Source organism: Muntiacus reevesi, chromosome 2, assembly GCF_963930625.1.
Source record: "Muntiacus reevesi chromosome 2, mMunRee1.1, whole genome shotgun sequence".
NCBI classification, from domain to species: domain Eukaryota; kingdom Metazoa; phylum Chordata; class Mammalia; order Artiodactyla; family Cervidae; genus Muntiacus; species Muntiacus reevesi.
This window is the reverse complement of record NC_089250.1, coordinates 62,807,420-62,825,055: the sequence shown is the minus strand read 5'-3', so window position 1 is coordinate 62,825,055 and position 17,636 is coordinate 62,807,420. Positions and strand designations below refer to the sequence as shown.

The 17,636-nt window shown below is 45.8% G+C and overlaps 1 protein-coding gene, 1 non-coding gene and 1 pseudogene across 2 annotated transcripts in view; 1 reads left to right on the top strand and 2 right to left on the bottom strand.

Annotated features, from left to right (window-relative positions):
- Positions 1-9,938, bottom strand: part of MMP24 (matrix metallopeptidase 24) — a 52,141-nt gene extending 42,203 nt beyond the window's left edge. Inside the window, exon 1 of the mRNA XM_065921876.1 lies at positions 9,714-9,938. Coding sequence (XP_065777948.1) covers positions 9,714-9,938 — 225 coding nt within the window. The remainder of the gene's footprint in view (positions 1-9,713) is intronic.
- TRNAG-CCC (transfer RNA glycine (anticodon CCC)) lies at positions 1,166-1,238 on the top strand. Its single transcript has one exon. It is a non-coding gene; the product is annotated as a tRNA-Gly (tRNA).
- A 4,078-nt stretch (positions 9,939-14,016) lies between the features above and the next one.
- Positions 14,017-14,807, bottom strand: LOC136157987 (large ribosomal subunit protein uL29 pseudogene; annotated as a pseudogene).
- Between the last annotated feature and the right edge of the window lie 2,829 nt (positions 14,808-17,636).

The window sequence follows — 17,636 nt, the reverse complement described above, 5'->3', positions numbered from 1 at the left end:
ACTCCCAGGAGGCCACCACAAGCCAGACAGTTGCCCTGCCCAGGGAGGTGGCACATTTGGGGTTTTGGGTCAGCCCTGGGATGTCTGAGTTTCCCAGTTCTGGGCAGGCCTCCTTCCAAGGCCAGGAGTGTAGCCATGCGCTCATTCACTCTCTGAGAAGCGCCTCTTGTCTTCCTTGTCCTTTCCAGTGCTATGTTTTCTGCCCTCTTGGGCTTGACTTAGTGATGAGTTTAGACAAGGGAAGAGGGTAGACAAAGACCGTGGTGGTCAGGCCTTAGTTTCTCAGCTGAAACACAGACGGCTGAAGTAGATAACCTCTAAGTAATTATATAAAGTTCTATTACTTTAGCTTAATTAGATTGAGCGTGGAGCAGATCCTCTGGTTCCTCACCGCCAGTCTTAAAGTCCGAGCTCCTCAGCCCAGCACTCACAAGCCTCACAGTCTGATGCCAGTGCACCTTTCCAGCCTTAGCCTCTGACTTGCGTGCCCCTTCTCCTACTGCCCACCCCACGGGCCCCCTCCTCAAGCTACTCACCTACCTGGGTTGCCTGAACACAGCCTGCAAGTTCCTTCCTCTGCGTCTTGGTTCACTCCCTCTCCCTAGAAGGCCTTTCCTACATGGATACCAGTCACTCCCTGATGATCTATTAGGTATCCTTAGAAAGGCAACCTGAACGCCACTTCACCTGGGAGGACTATCCCGGGTTAAATGGATTTTCTCTGTGCTTCAGAGCTTCCTTGGTAGCTCAGTTGATAAAGAATCTGCCTGCAATGCAGGAGACCTGGGTTCGATCCCTGCTTGGGGAAGATGCCCTGGAGAAGGAAATGGCAACCTACTCCAGTATTCTTGCCTGGGAAATCCCATGGTCAGAGGAGCCTGGTGGGCTACAGTCCGTGGGGTCCCAAGAGTCAGTCATGACTTAGTGACTAGATCACCATCACCACCACCTGTGTGGTCCCATGTACACCTGTCGCTTACATCGTCTTTCATAGTTCATCATAAACAGTGGTCTCCATGCCTGTCAGTCCCACTGAACTCTTATTCATGGAGCTTACTGGCGGGGAAGGTAGGCATGCAGAGATGAAACGCTTCATTTCAACGGTGATAAGTAGAATGAGGAAAAAGTAGAAGGTGTTGGGAAAGACAGCCCGTGACACGGGACTTCCCTGGTGGTCCAATGGCTAAGACTCTGTGCTCCCAATGCAGGGGGCCCAGGTTCAATCCCTGGTCAGGGAACTAGATCCCACATGTCACAACTAAAGATCCCACATACAGCAACAAAGATCAAAGATCCCTCATTGCCACAGGTAAGACCTGGTGTGGTCAAATAAATAAAATTAAATTAAAAAAAGTATGTGACAGGAGATCTTGACCTCCTGGACGATGTATCATCTCAGCTGAGACCTGTATACGGGTGAAAGAGGTGAAGGTCAAAGAATGAGCACTCCTGGAAAAGAATATCTTATTGAATTCCTGAATGGGAAGAAGCCTGCATATTAGGAAACGAGAAAGAAAGCCAGGATGGCTGGAGGTTAGTTACTGAAGACTGTTAGTCACTCAGTTGTGTTCAATTCTTTGCGACCCCATGAGCTGTAGCCTGCCAGACTCCTCCATCCATGGGATTTCCCAGGCAAGAATACTGGAGTGGGTTGCCCTTTCCTTCTCCAGGGCATCTTCCGAACCCAGGGATTGAACCCAGGTCTCCTGCACTGCAGGCAGATTCTTTACCGTCTGAGCCACCAGGGAAGCCTAACCTCTCAGGGAGGTTACTGAGAAGCTGGTATAAAAGAGAGCAGAGAGCTGAGGAGGATTTGGTGATTTAGGGCCTCAGAGGCCTGGTGCTGGGTACCAGGGGCTTCATGATACTGTTTGTTATACCATCAATGTGTGTTTGAAATTTTTCCATAATAAGAATTAAGAGAACTGGCCGTAGTGCAGCAATATTAGTTTAGCCTTTACCTTAGAAACCATTTTTAGCAAAGTGAAAGTGGAAGTCACATATCAGATGTTTTTGTTTAAAATTTTTTTAAATTAAATATTGCAAGCATTCAGAAAGGCATAAAAATAGCTTTTTTTTTTTAAGCCTTGGATAATCACCTATTGACTTTGTTAAATCTTGGCTTTGCCATATTTGCTTCAGATATAACTGATCCCTGTGTAGATTTATTTTTAAAAGGTCACTCTGGCTGCCACGGGAAGAAGGATTAGAAGTAGGCAAGAGAGGCTGATCAGGTGGGAAGTTTCTGGAAGCCAGACGAGACAGGATGGAAGTTTAAAGTGGAGGCAGTGGTGGTGGAGAGAAGCAGTTACAGGGATGATTGGTCCAGGAGGTGGAGGTGCTAGGCTGGCTGCTGGTTCTCCTGAGGCGGGTGAGGGGAAGATGAAGGGAAGGATACCTGTTTCTGGTCCATTGCTTTTGGAGCACAGAGAATGGTGTGCATGTGAGTGTTTGTGGTACGGAAGTGTTTTAAAATTATTATCGCTAACAAAGTTGTTAATAACCATGCCTTGTTTTCTCTACCTTGTTTGTTATAACAATGTGCCTGATCTTTGAGAAAATATTATCTTTTTTATACATGGCTTTGCTGTTATCCTATAGATCATCAAAGCCTAGTTCCAAATTGCCCATTAAAATGAACGCATGAGACTTCTCTGGTGGTCCAGTGGCTAAGACGCCTCACTGCCAATGCAGGGTTTGATCCCTGGTCAGGGAACTAGATCCTACGATGTCGGAACTAAAGATTCTGCATACCCCAATGAAGATTGAAGATCCCATGTGCTGCAACTAAGACCCAATACAGTCAGATAAATAAATAAACACATATTTTTTAAAAAAATGAATGCATAAAGTAATGATGAAGAAACACCAGGGAAGAACTTGAACAAAAGCAATCCTGAGGTCCAGTGAAACCGAAGGATTTGTTCAAGAATCACTCTGTTGGGGGAGGCCAGCGCTGGGGTGCACAGCTTTTATCCACACACTAGGACAGGAACACAGACCTGGGTTGTGCTAAGAAAGCTGAAAGAGCCCCAGCAGGGGCCAGCACCCAGAACAACTTGGCCTGGGTACCTCCACCCACTCAACACGGCTCTGAGCAGGTCACTTCTCTGCTCAGAAACCTTTTATGACTCCCCTCAGCCTTTGGACAAAAGCCAATTTCACAATCTGCTCTTAGCCTCCCTTTCCAGACTTTTCTCAAACATTCTCACTGGAAACAGCAATAAGTCACGGCCTCAGGCACATCAAATTCTCTACCATTTCCTAAATATGCCCCACACTTGTAGTATGGAGCCTTGGTTCATGTTTTCTCTCTCTGTGGACAGCCCCACTCACCATTCTTTGTCCTTGTCCTCCCTCAAAGTTTCATCTTTGATACAACCTTCTTCCTAGAACACTCCCTGACCTCCCCAACCACATCTCCCATTTTGGTGCTTGCCCAGACCTTGTTTAAACTTCTAGCACACAGTCATCCTTCTTCAAAAAAGGTACTGACTTTTGCATGCCAACCACGATGTTTTTTTTTTACTTTTTAAAAAATTCATGTTTTAATTGGAGTATAATTGCTTTACAATGCTGTGTTAGTTTTTACTGCACAACAAAGTGAATCAGCTCTGTGTTACATATATCCCCTCCCTCTTGAGCCTCCCACCCTTCCAGGTCATCACAGAGACCCAGCTGAGCGCCCTGTGCTATCCAGCTCCTTCTCAGTAGCTCTTTATTTTACACATGGTAGTGTATATATGTCAATGTTACTTTTCCCACTTGTCCCACCCTCTCCTTCCCCTACGATGGACACAAGTCCGTTCTCTATGTCTGTGTTTCTGTTCTTACCCTGCAAATAGGTTCATCTGTACCATTCCAACCACTATTAAAAGAAGTTGGTCGGGAGGACTCCAGTGGTTAAGAATTCACCTTCCAATGCAGGGGACTCAGGTTTGATTCCTAGTGAGGGAACTAAGATCTCACGTGCTAAAGCACAACTAGGTCTGCACACCTCAAATACTGAGCCTGCCTGCCTCAATTAAGATCTGATGCAGCCAAAAATATACAAATATTAAAAAAAAAGTTGGTGGGGGACACAGATAATATAATCAATTTTAAAATATTTCTCAAGTATCTAGAATGTGCCAAGCAGACACTGTGCTAGGTGTCATTGGCTGCAGTCTTATTAAGAATTGGTTCCTCTGGTTTTGAGTCTAAACTCTACCATATCATAAAGATAGATGTTTCCTAAGATTAACCTGTATGGTACTACTATAATTTACTTCTATTTGCTCTAAAACTATCTCCTTCAATGACTGGAATGGCTAAAGGTTATTACAATATTCCAGAATAGGACAGTTTAGTATAGAGGGGAAAACTCAGATCTGGGACAGAAAACCCTGTTTCGGGTCCTTGCTTTATTGTTTATTTGCTCCACATGGGTCCCTGGACAACATGTGGATAAGTCACGTCTCTCTGAGTCTCCGTTTGCCCCTCTATAGAATGAGGATGATATCGTCCCTGTCTAACTCATGGTGCTGTTTCCAGGATCAAATGGGGCCACATGCATGAAAGCATCTGGAAAGTGCAAAGCACTGTAAGCTATGAGGCTGTTACAGTGACAGGAAAAAACACAGTCATAATAAGAGAAAATGAATGAAAGATACAGCAGGTTAGGCTCAAGTTAGGCAAAAGGAAGAACTTCCTCATGGTGAAAAACATTTTTTGAATAGCTGCTTTTAGGGAAAGTGTGACACTTTCTATTTATTTATTTAATTTTTGGCTGCACTGAGTGGCAAGCGGGATCTTAATTCCCCAACCAGGAATTGAACCCGTGCCCTCTGCAGGGGAAGAATGGAGTCCTGGCCACTGGACCACCAGGGAAATCCCTGACAAGTTATTTTTTCAGACAAGAATGAAGATATATTGGAGGGCATGATCACATTGAAATAAATTTTTGGCTTGGGAATTTGTTAGCGCTTCCCATCACTAGACCTAGGTGGCTAGGTGGTATTCTGCGAACATAGAAGATGCAGGAGACATGAGTTAGATCCCTGGGTCGTGGAAATCCCCTGGAGGAGGAAATGGCAACCTACTGCTGTATTCTTGCCTGGAAAATTCCATGGACAGAGGAGCCTGGTGGACTACACTCTATGGGGTCACAAAGAATCGGACATGACTGAGCACGCACACATACATATGCACCCCTAGACTCACTCAGGACTCTAATTTTTCTTGACTGCAGGTGCAAATTGAAGAACTTTCTTCATCTGCCCAGGGCAGACTCTCAAAACCAGTCGAGAGCAGGAATCCATTAACCACTGGGACCTGGAGTCACTTTCTGTGCTCATGTGGCCGGTGGTGATTGGTTTACCCCTTTCTGCCTATAGCAACCTTCCTCAGAATTAAATTGAAAGTTAGGAGGGCCAAAAATCTATTTGTGGGGCACTCAGCTAATAACAAGAGAAAGAGAAGTTTTAAATAAACCAAATGCAGGAAGCCAGTTAGAGAATCAGTGGGACCACCCAAAGTGCAAAATATAAAAGAAAGACTCAAGAAAGCAAAGGAGAAAACATTGAATGAATTTGGGGTGGGGGTGGGGGGGAGGCTTTGTCTTTTGGTGATAAAAGATTGGAAATATGAAATAAAAGCCAAGGATAGTGAAATTGCTTTCAACTAAGAAGTCAGGAGACCAAGGAAAAGTTCTACTTCAGGCTTAGTGACCTTGGGCAACTTACAGCAATTCAAGAAATACCTGTTAAGTACTGCTGTGTGCTTTCTTGGTGATCTCTAAGGTCATGGCCACCTCTTAATTCCTCTCTATTGCATGCCACTACCACTAGAAGACAGCCTCCCTAAAGAGTTGTGAAAGAACTCAAGGGTATCATCATAGAACCACTGTCAAGAGGAGTAACACTAATTTCATTGAGGGAAGGATAGGGAGGCAATGAGTCTTATCCCTAAGCAGATTTTAGAAGGCATCCTGAGACCACAGGCCCATGAGTGTCCATTTCAGATACATGTAACTCTTTGGCATAAAGGATAAAGAGCAGAATCATGGGTTGCTTACTGAGTAATTAACAAGGAGCACTGAGGGACTTCCCTGGTGGTCCAGTGGCTAAGACTTCACCTTCTCATGCACATGGTGCAGCTTCCACCCCTGACTGGGGAACTAAGATCCCACATGCCTTGCTGTCAAAACACCAAAACATAAGACAGAAGCAACATTGTAACAAATTCAATAGAGACTTTTTAAATGGTTCACACTGAAAAACAACCACCAAACAAAACACCAACAATGAGCATCAAGAGTTGGGGACTGTGCTGAATCTAAAAACATAAAGTGAGGTGGTGGTGGTGAGGGGGTAAAATAAGTAAATAAAAACATAAAATGCTTTGATTGGGGAAGGTCCTGCCTAAGAACACAACTTTTTTTTCCCCTAAATGATGCTTAGATTTTTTTTTTTTTAATGACAAACTGTCTGGAGCTGTCTCAAAGTGCTCCTCTGAGAAAAGAGAAGATAATGCCTAGAGAAGTCAGAGAGAGTTTCCTAGAGAGCAGGACTTAAGCTGGAACTTTAAGAAAGGAGGCAGACAGATGCGGGGAGGTACAGATGTAAACAACATGTGTAAATGTCCAGGGAAACACAGGTAGCTTGTCTTAGGATAAAGGAGAGATGAGCTTGTCTGGAGTAAGGATGTGTATGGACGAACAGGGAAAAAGGCAGCTTCTAGTGAGGAGGTAGGGAGAAGTCAGACTCCAGAAACCTTAAAAGTCTGAGAGAGGACTAATCAATGTTATGTGCTGGCTGAAAAGCAACAATATTTCTATAAGGTCTCAATCATGTGATCCACTCTGATTCAGTGAGAGGATAATAGTGTGCAAATTATTCAGAGAAGCAGTGGATATAATTATCTTACAGAAAGTTTTGGATGATATATTAGAAACGGAAAATGGAGTCATTGTGAAATTGAGGGTGATTTTTTTTTTAAACCAAGGCCTGAGAACTCAGAGAGAGATAGAAAACAGTAGAAGAAAAGAAACAACAGTAGAATAGAAGGCAAGAAATAAACAGGTGGATACAAATAAATAGATGGAGCTGGTCACGTCTCTAAATGAAGGGAGATTAAAAATGCAGGGGGCCCCAAGAGGCCATGCCAGGACTTGTCTGATTTAAATTTTTTATAAGTGATCCAGAAGAAGTAGAGCAAAGTGAAAATTTCAGGACTGCAGATCGTGTTAAGCCCTTTCAGGTAGGGGCATGCTCTGCCAAAGGAGAGAGAGAGAGAGAGCGTGCGCTGAAGGAAGGTACTGAGTGGGATGCAAATGGCAGATAAACGTCACCCTGGGGAAATGTAAGGTAACAATGTGCTCTGGTAAGAATAATCCACGGATAGGGTGTTGTGTTCCAGACTATCAGTTTTGGCCCAGGAAGGGGATCAGGGAGGTGCTGCAGATTGTCTCCTAAAGGCAGTGTCCTAACATGTTGGGGTCAGGAAGGCTGACAAAATGATGCACAGAAGTGGGAAGGGACCTAAAAACCAAAGAGGAAATCATTCTCTATTGTATAAGATGAGAAGTTCCCATATCTGGGGACAATGGTCAGGTTGACATCTATTGAAAGTTATGGCCCAAGGATAGCTAGAAAAGGGCAACTAAAATGACTCAGAGAATGAATGTGGCTATTCTAGAGGTGATCTGTTGTAAGGGGGAAACTTAAGTATGAAAAAACAAAGGCTAAGAGAGGTGGAATAATCAAAGCCTTTATAAAACTGATAAAAAAAAAGTAGGTAGCACTACTCTCTCTTCAGATCCTAACATTTTCAATGAAAGAGCTTGCTCTTAATGCTTGAAATATCACAGTAATAAAAGGGTTTCAAAGTTGTCATCATTTACCTCCATCTCTTTGTACTGTTGTTGTTGAGTTGCTAAGTCATGTCTGGACTCTTTGTAGCCCGATGGACTGTAGCCCACCAGGCTCCTCTGTCCTTGGGATTTTCCAGGTAAGAATACTGGAGTGGGTTGTCATTTCCTTCTCCAGGGGATCTTCCTGACCCAGGGATCAAACCCTCGGCTCCTGGCACCTCTCCTACATTGCAGGCAGATGCCTTACCGCTGAGCCACCGGGGAAGCCCCTCTCTTTTTGTATTAGAGGTGGTAAAGTTCAGGAAGAAAATGGCCAAGGTCACAGAAACCATGGTAGGATTAAAAGCCCAGGCCTCCTAAATCCCAGGCTGGGGTCTTTCCATCTTACCCTGTGCACCAGGGAAGACTAAAGGAACTCTACTTTTTATAGGGTATAAACTCATGAAATGCATCACTTTGAGATGAAATAAAGCTGAAAACACAAACAGGCTAAGGAAAGTTTTCACTCAAAGTCAACAGCAATAATAAGGCCTTTGGAAGAAAACTACCAGCAAGACTAGAGACTTTCCACACACTTTGATTTGGGGGAATCATATACCCCTTTCACAGTCTGAAGAAATCTAGGGATTCTCTCCAAGAAAAACACATTTGCACATGCAAACACAATTTTATACAAGATTTCAGACTCAGATGCCCAGTTACGAATCCTTGTTCTGGCAGATTCTTCTGAACAGACTGCTTCAACAAACACACTCCATCTCTTATGATAAGTGAGGCAATTTACTCTGGTATTCTTCAACAAAAAACAAACACCACCCCACCCCACCCCCAAACCCACTGTCTCAACATCACTTATCAGAATTGCTATAGGTTTGAAGAGACCAAAGAAATTACCTAGTCCAATGCCCCTGCCCTGACTTACGTGACACAGGATAATATCATGGTTAAATATGTGAAGGCTAGAGTCAGCCTGTCTAGGTTAGAATACCAACTTCATCACTCACTAGCTGTGTGACCTTGGGGAAGTTACTTAGTTCTCCGGGTCTATATCCTCATCTGTAAAATGAAATTATCTCCTAGTTTCAAGGCTTAAACAAGATAATTCTTGTAAAACTTAGTACCAGGCCTGGTACATAGTGAGTGCACAGTAAACGCTAGCTGGCATGATTGTTATTATTATGCTTGTATCCATGCAGGTATTATGCATGCATCCATCCAATCCCTTCCTGGAGATTTTGCTTGCACATGTCTGTGATGAGCAGCTCATCGCCTCCCAAGCTGGTTGAGCAGCTCCGATTGTTACAAACTTGTTCCTGTATTGAGCGAAATCTGCCTTCTTGAAACCCTTACCCCCGCCCCTGTGGGCCCTAGTTCTGTTCTGTGGGGCCACGCAGAGCAAGTCTATCCTTCCTCCACGTGACAGCCCTTCAGATAGGAAGACAGTGATCGAGTCCTTCTCCGGTCCCCCGCCACCCCCCTCCCCCCAACCTTCCCGTCTCCAGCTCGAACATCCTCGGTTTCTTCTCCCAACCCACAACAGACTGGCTGCGCTTACTATTTACTCCCAGGCGTTGTACGGTTTCCCTCACACATAGTCATGCAGGCCACACACCCCACCGCCGCCACAACAATCCCGACCCTTCCCGCTCCGCCCCCGCCCGCTGCCCCTGTCCGCGGTGCTGAAGAGGCTCCGGGCCCCGCGGGCCTGCGCGGCCCTCCCCGGCCCCCGCCCTGGGTCGCTAGCCCGGACCCCAGGCGCCGACCCCCCGGCGCGCCACCTCCGCGCCCCCGGCCCCGGCGCCGCCCCCCGCCCTGCCCGGAAGCCCCGAGCCCGCAACCCGGCCCGGCGCGCCAGCCCCACCTGCCCGGCGAAGGGCGCCTCCGCCTCGGCCGCCCGCGCCGCCGGGTCCCCGGCCCCCGCCGCCGCCGCCGCCGCCGCCGCCGCCCGCGCGGCGCCCGGGAGGCAGCAGAGCGCGGGCAGCAGCAGCAGCAGCCGCCCCGGGGCCCGCCAGCGGCTGCAGCGCGGGGCCAGGCCCAGCGGCGGCGGCGGCCCCGGCGCGGCGCGGCCGCCCCGGCTCTTCGGCATCCCGGCGGCGGGGCCCGGCCGCCCGGCTGCGATGGCGGCGGCGGCGCCGGCTCCGGCCGGGTCCTCCCGCTGCAGCCGCTGCGGAGCCGCCGAGTCACCGCGCCGCGGACACGCGCCCGGCCCGCCTGTCTCCGCCGCCGCCGCCGCCTCGGCCGCCAGCGCGCCCCCGCCTCCGCGCGCCCCGCCCCGGCGGGGGGCGGCCAGGGGCGCGGGGGCAGCACCCAGGCGGGACCCGCGGGGCCGCCGGCTCCGGACCAGCCTCGGGACGCGAGCCGAGGAGTGGCTCTGGGTGCGGGTCGCAGAGGCCAAAAGAACAGCTCCGGAGGCAGGGTCCAAAGAGATGGAACTGGAGGAGGGGGCCCGAGGGGCAGCCCTGTGGGAGGGGGAAGAAGCTAAATAAATAATCCTGGAAACACAACCGCGCCACGGCGCTGAGGGAGGATATCTGGGATTGGGGGTCCGAAGCCAAAGACATAGTTTTGGGGGAGAGGGTCTGAGATGAGGCGGGGGTGACACTGCAGGCGGGGGTCTGGGTCTGGCAGAGGGGAGTGAGGCGCGCCCTGGGGTCATGGTGAGGTTGGAGGGGACGAGCTGAAGAAATAGCCCTGGAGAAGAGGGTCTGAGAGGGAGGCAGGGGAGAAGGGAGGGCAGGGAGGGTGAGAGACCAAAGAATAAACCCGAGGAGCCTTTCAGGGGTAGACCTGGAGATTTTAGGTGACAGTAAAGTGAAGCTCATTCTCTCACTCCCAGAGCCAGAGACATCAACCAGACATCTTTCATCCAAAACCACACGTATTTATCGAACACTTTCTATATATATATGTAGGGCTCTGGGCTACTTGGGATTAGAAGAAAAAGAAAAAGAGGCTGATTCCCTGAAGTGTAGAGATTTATTGTTTGGTGAGAAAACATAACTGGGCGGCAAACAAAATGTCAAAAAGCATACATGCAGCTGCTCCAGGGATCAAAGGGGACTATATGGGGGGGGGGTGAAGTCAGGACAGGCATTATTGGGGTCAGGTGGGCGACTCTGACTAAGCCTTGAAGGAAAGGCCAGATTTAGACCAGGGAAGGGGAATGGAGAAGGCAGGATATTGGGCATGAAGGTGAGGGTGTACAAGATGTGGTTGGGCCAGTAGATCTGTTTCTCTGAAGCACAGGGTTTTCCCATAGGAAAGTGCTGGGAAGTAGGGAAATAGTCCAAGACTGTAAATCCTAGGGAAATGGATTATATTCTGAAGGGCAATGGGAATGATGGTGATTGAAGGCTTTTTTGAGCAGGATGGTGTGTGGAAAATGGTGTTTTATGGTTACCTGTAATTTGGAAGTGTCAGGCTTTGGAGTCAGATCTATGTTCAGATCTTGACTCTGTTCCATTTTTATAAAATGATGCTGATATTGCTGCATAACGTTGCCGTAAGGATGAAGTGCTTGGCACCTAGTAGGTGTTGAATATTAGTTCCCATCCCAGAGGAGGCAGAGAGATTAGTTGGGAGATTACTGGAACTGTCTAGATACAAGGAAATGATGGTAACAGACAGAATTAGCACTTTTTGAATGCCTACCATGTACCCGAGTTTGAGTAAACTCCGAGAGTTGGTGATGGACAGGGAGGCCTGGCGTGCTGCGATTCATGGGATCGCAAAGAGTCGGACACGACTGAGCGACTGAACTGAACTGAACTGAACCACGTATCAAGTACTGGGTTAAGCCCTTTAATGTTTTGTGTATGTGTTTAATGTTTTGTATCTTTAACCATGTTTCATAAGTGGCAGAGCCAAAGCAATCTGGTTGCATAACTCTTTTTTTTTTTTTTTTCTTTTAGAATGGGGCCATAAAAAAAGAAATTTAAGACATACTGAACAAAGGAGAGAAGGACAGAAGTTTGGAGTAATGGCAAACCCAGAAAAATGGGTGATGAGATCTTTGCAGACTTGTCATAAGGAGGAACAGGCTTGACGGAATCAACAAGGAGTTTGGTTTTAGGCTTGCTGTGGTTGAGGTGACCCCTGAGATGGGTACAGCAATGAGTTCAGAGGAGGGCGGAGAATAGATATTTTGGAAACATCCAGGTTAGTATGATAGTTGAATCTGAAGGATAGGAGTAGAAAAGAGAAAAGACTGAGGAATCAGGGTTGTGAAATACATATGTGTTAGTTGCTCAGTCATGTCCAACTCTTTGCAACCCCATGGACTGTAGCCTGCTAGCCTCCTCTGTCCATGGAATTCTCCAGGCAAGAATACTGGAGTGGGTTGCCATTCCCTTCTCCAGGGGATCTTCCCGATTCAGCGATCAAACCCGGGTCTCCTGCAATGCAGGTGAGTTCTTTACCATCTGAGCCACCAAGGAAGGGAAAGAAGGATTTCAAAGCAAGAGAGAGGTATTGGCAGTGTCAGGGAGATCACAGAGTTGGAAGACTGCATCCACACCATTTGCTTAAACAGCTCATAGCATAGGAGGGAGATAGACATAAGCAAGTCATCTTGGTTATGTGACAAATTACAACAGAGATGAGAACAAACTCTTATGGAAACACTGAGGAAAGACCGCTCAAAGTTAGAAGATTTGGGAGTAGGTACATTTCAGAAGGAGTAAAAAGCACATTCAAGGAGTGAAAGGAAACAGACTGGACTGAGAGGCTAAGGACAAGATCTGTCTTATTCATCTCCTTATTCGTAAGGCCAAATGCTCATTGAAATGCAAATGAGAATGTAGGGCTCAAGTGGTCCATGAGCCAGCTACCAAGGGTGGTGGACATGAGTGGCAGTAGGTAATTGGTGATAAAGAAGGAAGAGGCTGGATGCTTATAAAATGTAACCCTAAGGTAGGTCCCTAGTAGGAAAGGTCTAGAGAGCTTTGTGAAGCCAGCCCACAAGGAGGTTTAGCAGGCTTCAGAGTAACACTCTAAGATGCGATCACTAGAGTGCTGACTTCTCTTTTCCCCTCTTCATGGAAAAAGCACTGGACTTAGAGTCAGAAACCTGGATTCAGTATTGGCTGTCACTAATTTGTTGTGCATCTTTGGGCAAGTCATTTCATCTCTTTGAGCCTTGGTTTCCACATTTATAAAGCAAAACTAATGATCCTGCCCTCTCCACTTCATGTGGAGGACAACATAAATGCTTGGGATTCACTTTGTAAACTAAACAGTTAATTGAGCAGATGTTAGGAACAAGTTAGATATTGATAACCTTATCAAGAGGCATTATTTTAATCAGTGCTAGAGCCCCTATACGGAAACTGGAACCCTCTCCTTTACCTCCTCTCTTAATTTTTTGTTCAACAAATATTTCTGAGATATTATTTGGGTGTTAGCTGGGGTGGGGGACATAAAGGAGATTAAGTTATAATTGCTTCCTCTAGAAACATAGTAAGTTTGGGATAGATACATAAATAATAGACACCAAGAAGATAAAATAGTATGTGCTATATAAGAGGGAGAAGAAATATATTTTGGGAGTAGAGAGGAAAGAACAAATGTCTAGAGATGACAGGCGGTGAGATGGGCCTTGAATGACCAGTAGGGATATGCTGGGTAGAGTGGGAAGTGAACTGTATACACAAAAGTGTAGAGATACATGAACGCCATGCTAAGGATAAAAAAAAATTATAAATACAACTTTATTTATTTATTTATTTTGACTGCACCCTGCAGCATGTGGGATCTTAGTTCCCTGACCAGAGATTGAACCCATGCCCCCTGCAGTGGAAGCTCACTGCACTGAACCGCCAGGAAAGTCCATGTGCTAAGGATTTGGGACTTCACATTCTAAACCAGTAATTTTCAAAATGTGGTCCTGACCCTTGGGTGGGTCTGAAAGATCAGAATTATTTTCCTAATAATAGTAAGATGTTATTTTTCTTTTTAGCTCTAATTTTCTTATGAGTGGACTGTGTGGTTGTCCAGAGGCCTCCTGACATGTCACAACAGACTGCAGACGTAGGCATGAGAAGGCAACTATCTTCTTTAAGTCAGATTTAACAGGTTTTCAAGACTGTAAGATATTATTATTTTAAATGAATTACTGTGTAAATATTTCTGTTTTTAAAAATTTTACTCATTTACTATTTATAGTTTGCTGCATTGGGTCTTTGTTGCTCTGTTGCCGGGGGAGCCAGGGCTACTGTTTGTTGTGGTACGCAGGCTCTAGGTACACGGGCTCTAGGTACACGGGCTTCAGTAGTTGCAGCATGTGGGCTTAGCAGTTGTGGTACACGGGCTTAGTTGCTCCATGGAATAAGGGATCTTCCCAGGCCAGAGGTTGAACCCATGTCCCCTGCATTGGCAGGCAAATTCTTAACCACTGGACCACCAGGGAATTCCCTGTAAATATTTTTAAAGCTTTGATTGCTAGGGTGGTAATTGTCAATAGATGTAATCTACATGAAGGAAGCTCTTTGGAGTCCTCAATAATTTTTAAGAATATAAAGGCAATCTTTTTTTCTTTTCCCAGTGGTCTGTGTGTTTTATTGACAGCTGGAAGCTCAGGCCCTGACTGCGTACTGTCGGAGGGGGTACAGCCGCTCCTTCGCTGCTGCTTCTTGGTCTTCAGGTTCTCTTCGTGCTTGTTGAGCCGACGGCGCATGGCACGTGTTCTCTTGGGCCGCAGATCCAGGGCTTATACTTCTTGCCCTTATAGAATTTCCTGAGGTTCTCTTTCTGAGTCTGGTTAATGACGGTCAGTACACGGGCGATGGATTTACGAACCACTCGGATCTTGGAGAGTTTGGAAGCCACGCCGCCTGTCACTTTAGCCACGTGCAGCTGGGACAGTTCCACCTTCAGGTCCTCCAGCTGTTTCAGCAGTTCCTCCTTATTCTTGCCTCGAAGGTCTCGAGCCTTAATCTTGGCCATGGCTGTATAGTCCGCCTCCCTAAAGGCAATCTTGAGACCAAAATGTTTGAGAACCTTGTTCTAGGTAGTAGGTCATCACTGAAGGGTTTTCAATAAAAGAATGACATGATAATATTTCAACAAATAGTTCAACAGGTATTTATTCAACACCTACTCTACGCCTGGCACTAGACTAGGTGCTGGGCTTCCCTGGTGGCTTATCAATAAAGAATCTGCCTGCAGTGCAGGAGAACTGGCTTCAAACTCTGGGTCAGGGAGATCCCCTGGAGAAGGAAATGACAACCCACTCCAGTATTCTTGCTGGGAAATCCCATGGACAGAGGAGCCTGGTGGGCTACAGTCCATGGGGTCGCAAAAGAGTTGGACACAACTTACTGGCTAAGACAACAACAATTCTAGGTGCTGGAATAGGGCAGTCAGCAAATCAAATCAAATTCCCTGTTTTCATGGAACTTATGTTATATCGGGTGTAACAGAACACAAACCAAATAATCAATATATATATAGTACTATATGTTGGTAATAGCTATTGAGAAAAGCAGGATACCAGGATATGAAAGCTGAAAGGTGTGTGTGTGTGTGTAATTTTGGATAGGATAGCCAGGGAAAACCTCAGTAAGAAGGTGTGTTTTCAGTAAAAACCTGAAGGAACAGAAAGACAGTGGACCATGCCATCATCTGAGAGAAATGAACTCAGGAGGGGAAATAGTAAGTGAAAAAATTCTGGGTCAAGAGTATGCCTCCAAGGTTTGAGGAATATCTTGGAGACCAGTGTGATTGGAGTGGAAGAAGGGTGAGGGTTTTAGAAAGTGAGGGTTAGGGAGGGAAGGGGTGCTCTCCCTGAGAAAGAAAAAAAAAAAAAAAAAAACAATAAAAACTTTTGAGAATTGAAGAAACATCTTCTAACATCTTTAAAGAAGGTAAGAACCAAAGAAGCACTTTGGTTACTACTGAGGACAAGTGGAAGGTTATAAGCAGAAAGGCTGGAAATGAGATTATCACAGCAATTCATCAAGTACAAGAGCATGGTGGTTTGAACCAGAGTCCAAGTGGGGTTGTTGGATGTAGCTAGATTCTCCAGAAATTTTGTAAAGTTGACCAAATGTACAGAAGATTGGATATGAGGTATCATAAAAAGTTAAGAGCAAAAAAAAAAAAAAGTTAAGAGCCAACCATTTTGAGTTTGAGTAACTAGGTTATGGAGTAACTAGGAGAATGGGGCTGCCATTATTTGACACAAATAAGACTGCAAAAGGGATGGGTTGGAAGATAAATATCAAGAGCTTGGTTTTGGACATGTTAAGTGGGAAGTGCCTGTTAACTCCTGAATGGATGTGACAGGCAGGTAGGCTGTTTCAAGTGTGGGTCTGACTTCAGGAGAGAGGTCTAGAGGGGAAAAAGAATTTGGAGGTTCTCAGAATAAAGATAATATTTAAAAACTGAGGGACCAGACGAAATTACTCAGGAGATGAGTGAAGGTGAAAAAGAAAAGTGTTCTAGTGCTTCAATCCCCAAATCACTGCGGTCGGTGACTGCAGCCATGAAATTAAAAGATGCTTGCTCCTTGGAAGGAAAGATATGACAAACCTAGACAGCATGTTAAAAGGCAGAGACATTACTTTTCCAACAAAGGTCCATCTAGTCAAAGCTGTATGTTTTCTAGTAGTCATGTACAGATGTGAGAGTTGGACCATAAAGAAGGCTGAGCACTGAAGAATTGATGCTTTCAAACTGTGCTGCTGAAGAAGACTTGTGAGAGTGCCTTGGACTGCAAGAAGATCAAACCAGTCAATCCTAAAGGAAATCAACCCTGAATATTCATTGAAAGGACGGATGCTAAAGCTGAAGCTCCAATACTTTGGCCACCTGCTACAAGGAGCCTGCTCATTGAAAAAGACGCTTCAGTTCAGTTCAGTTCAGTCACTCAGTTGTTTCCAACTCCTTGTGACTCCATGAGCTGTAGCACGCTAGGCCTCCCTGTCCATCACCAACACCCGGAGCCTACCCAAACTCATGTCCATTGAGTCAGTGATGCCATCCAACCATCTCATCCTCTGTCGTCCCCTTCTCCTCCTGCCTTGAATCTTTCCCAGCATCAGGGTCTTTTCAAATGAGTCAGCTCTTTGTATCAGCTGGCCAAAGTATTGGAGTTTCAGCTTCAACATCAGTACTTCCTGATGTTGGGAAATATGAAAGTAAAAGGAGAAGGAGGTGGCAGAGGATGAGATGGTTAGATAGCATTACCGACTCAATGAACATGAATTTGAGCAAACTCCAGGAGATAGTGAAGGACAGGGGAGCCTGGCGTGCTGCAGTCCATGGAGTTCCAAAGAGTTGGACACGACATAGCAACCGAACAACAGCAAAGTGAAGGGGAATCGACAAAAGACACTGAAAAGGAAGAAGAAAAAGAAGAAACCCAGGAGAGTGAGAAATTCTGGAGGTAAACATTTTAAGAAAGAGAGAATAAACAACTGTGTTACATGTTGCTTAGAGATCTAATCATATGCAGATTAAGAAATAGTCATTCGACATGGAAGTAAATTAAATGTCCATTAGTAGGTGAATGGTTAAAGAAGATGTGGTACACACATAGAATGAAATACTGCTCAGCCATAAAAAGAATGAAATAATGGTTTGGGCAGCAACATGGATGGACCTAGAGATTATCATACTAAGTGAAGTAAGTCTAAAAGAGAAAGACAAATACTATATGACATCACTTATATGTGAAATCTAAAGTAGGACACAAATGAACTTCTTTACAAAGCAGAAACAGACTCATAGACATAGAGAACAGATTTGTGATAATCAGCAGGGAGGGATGTAGGGGAGGGATGAT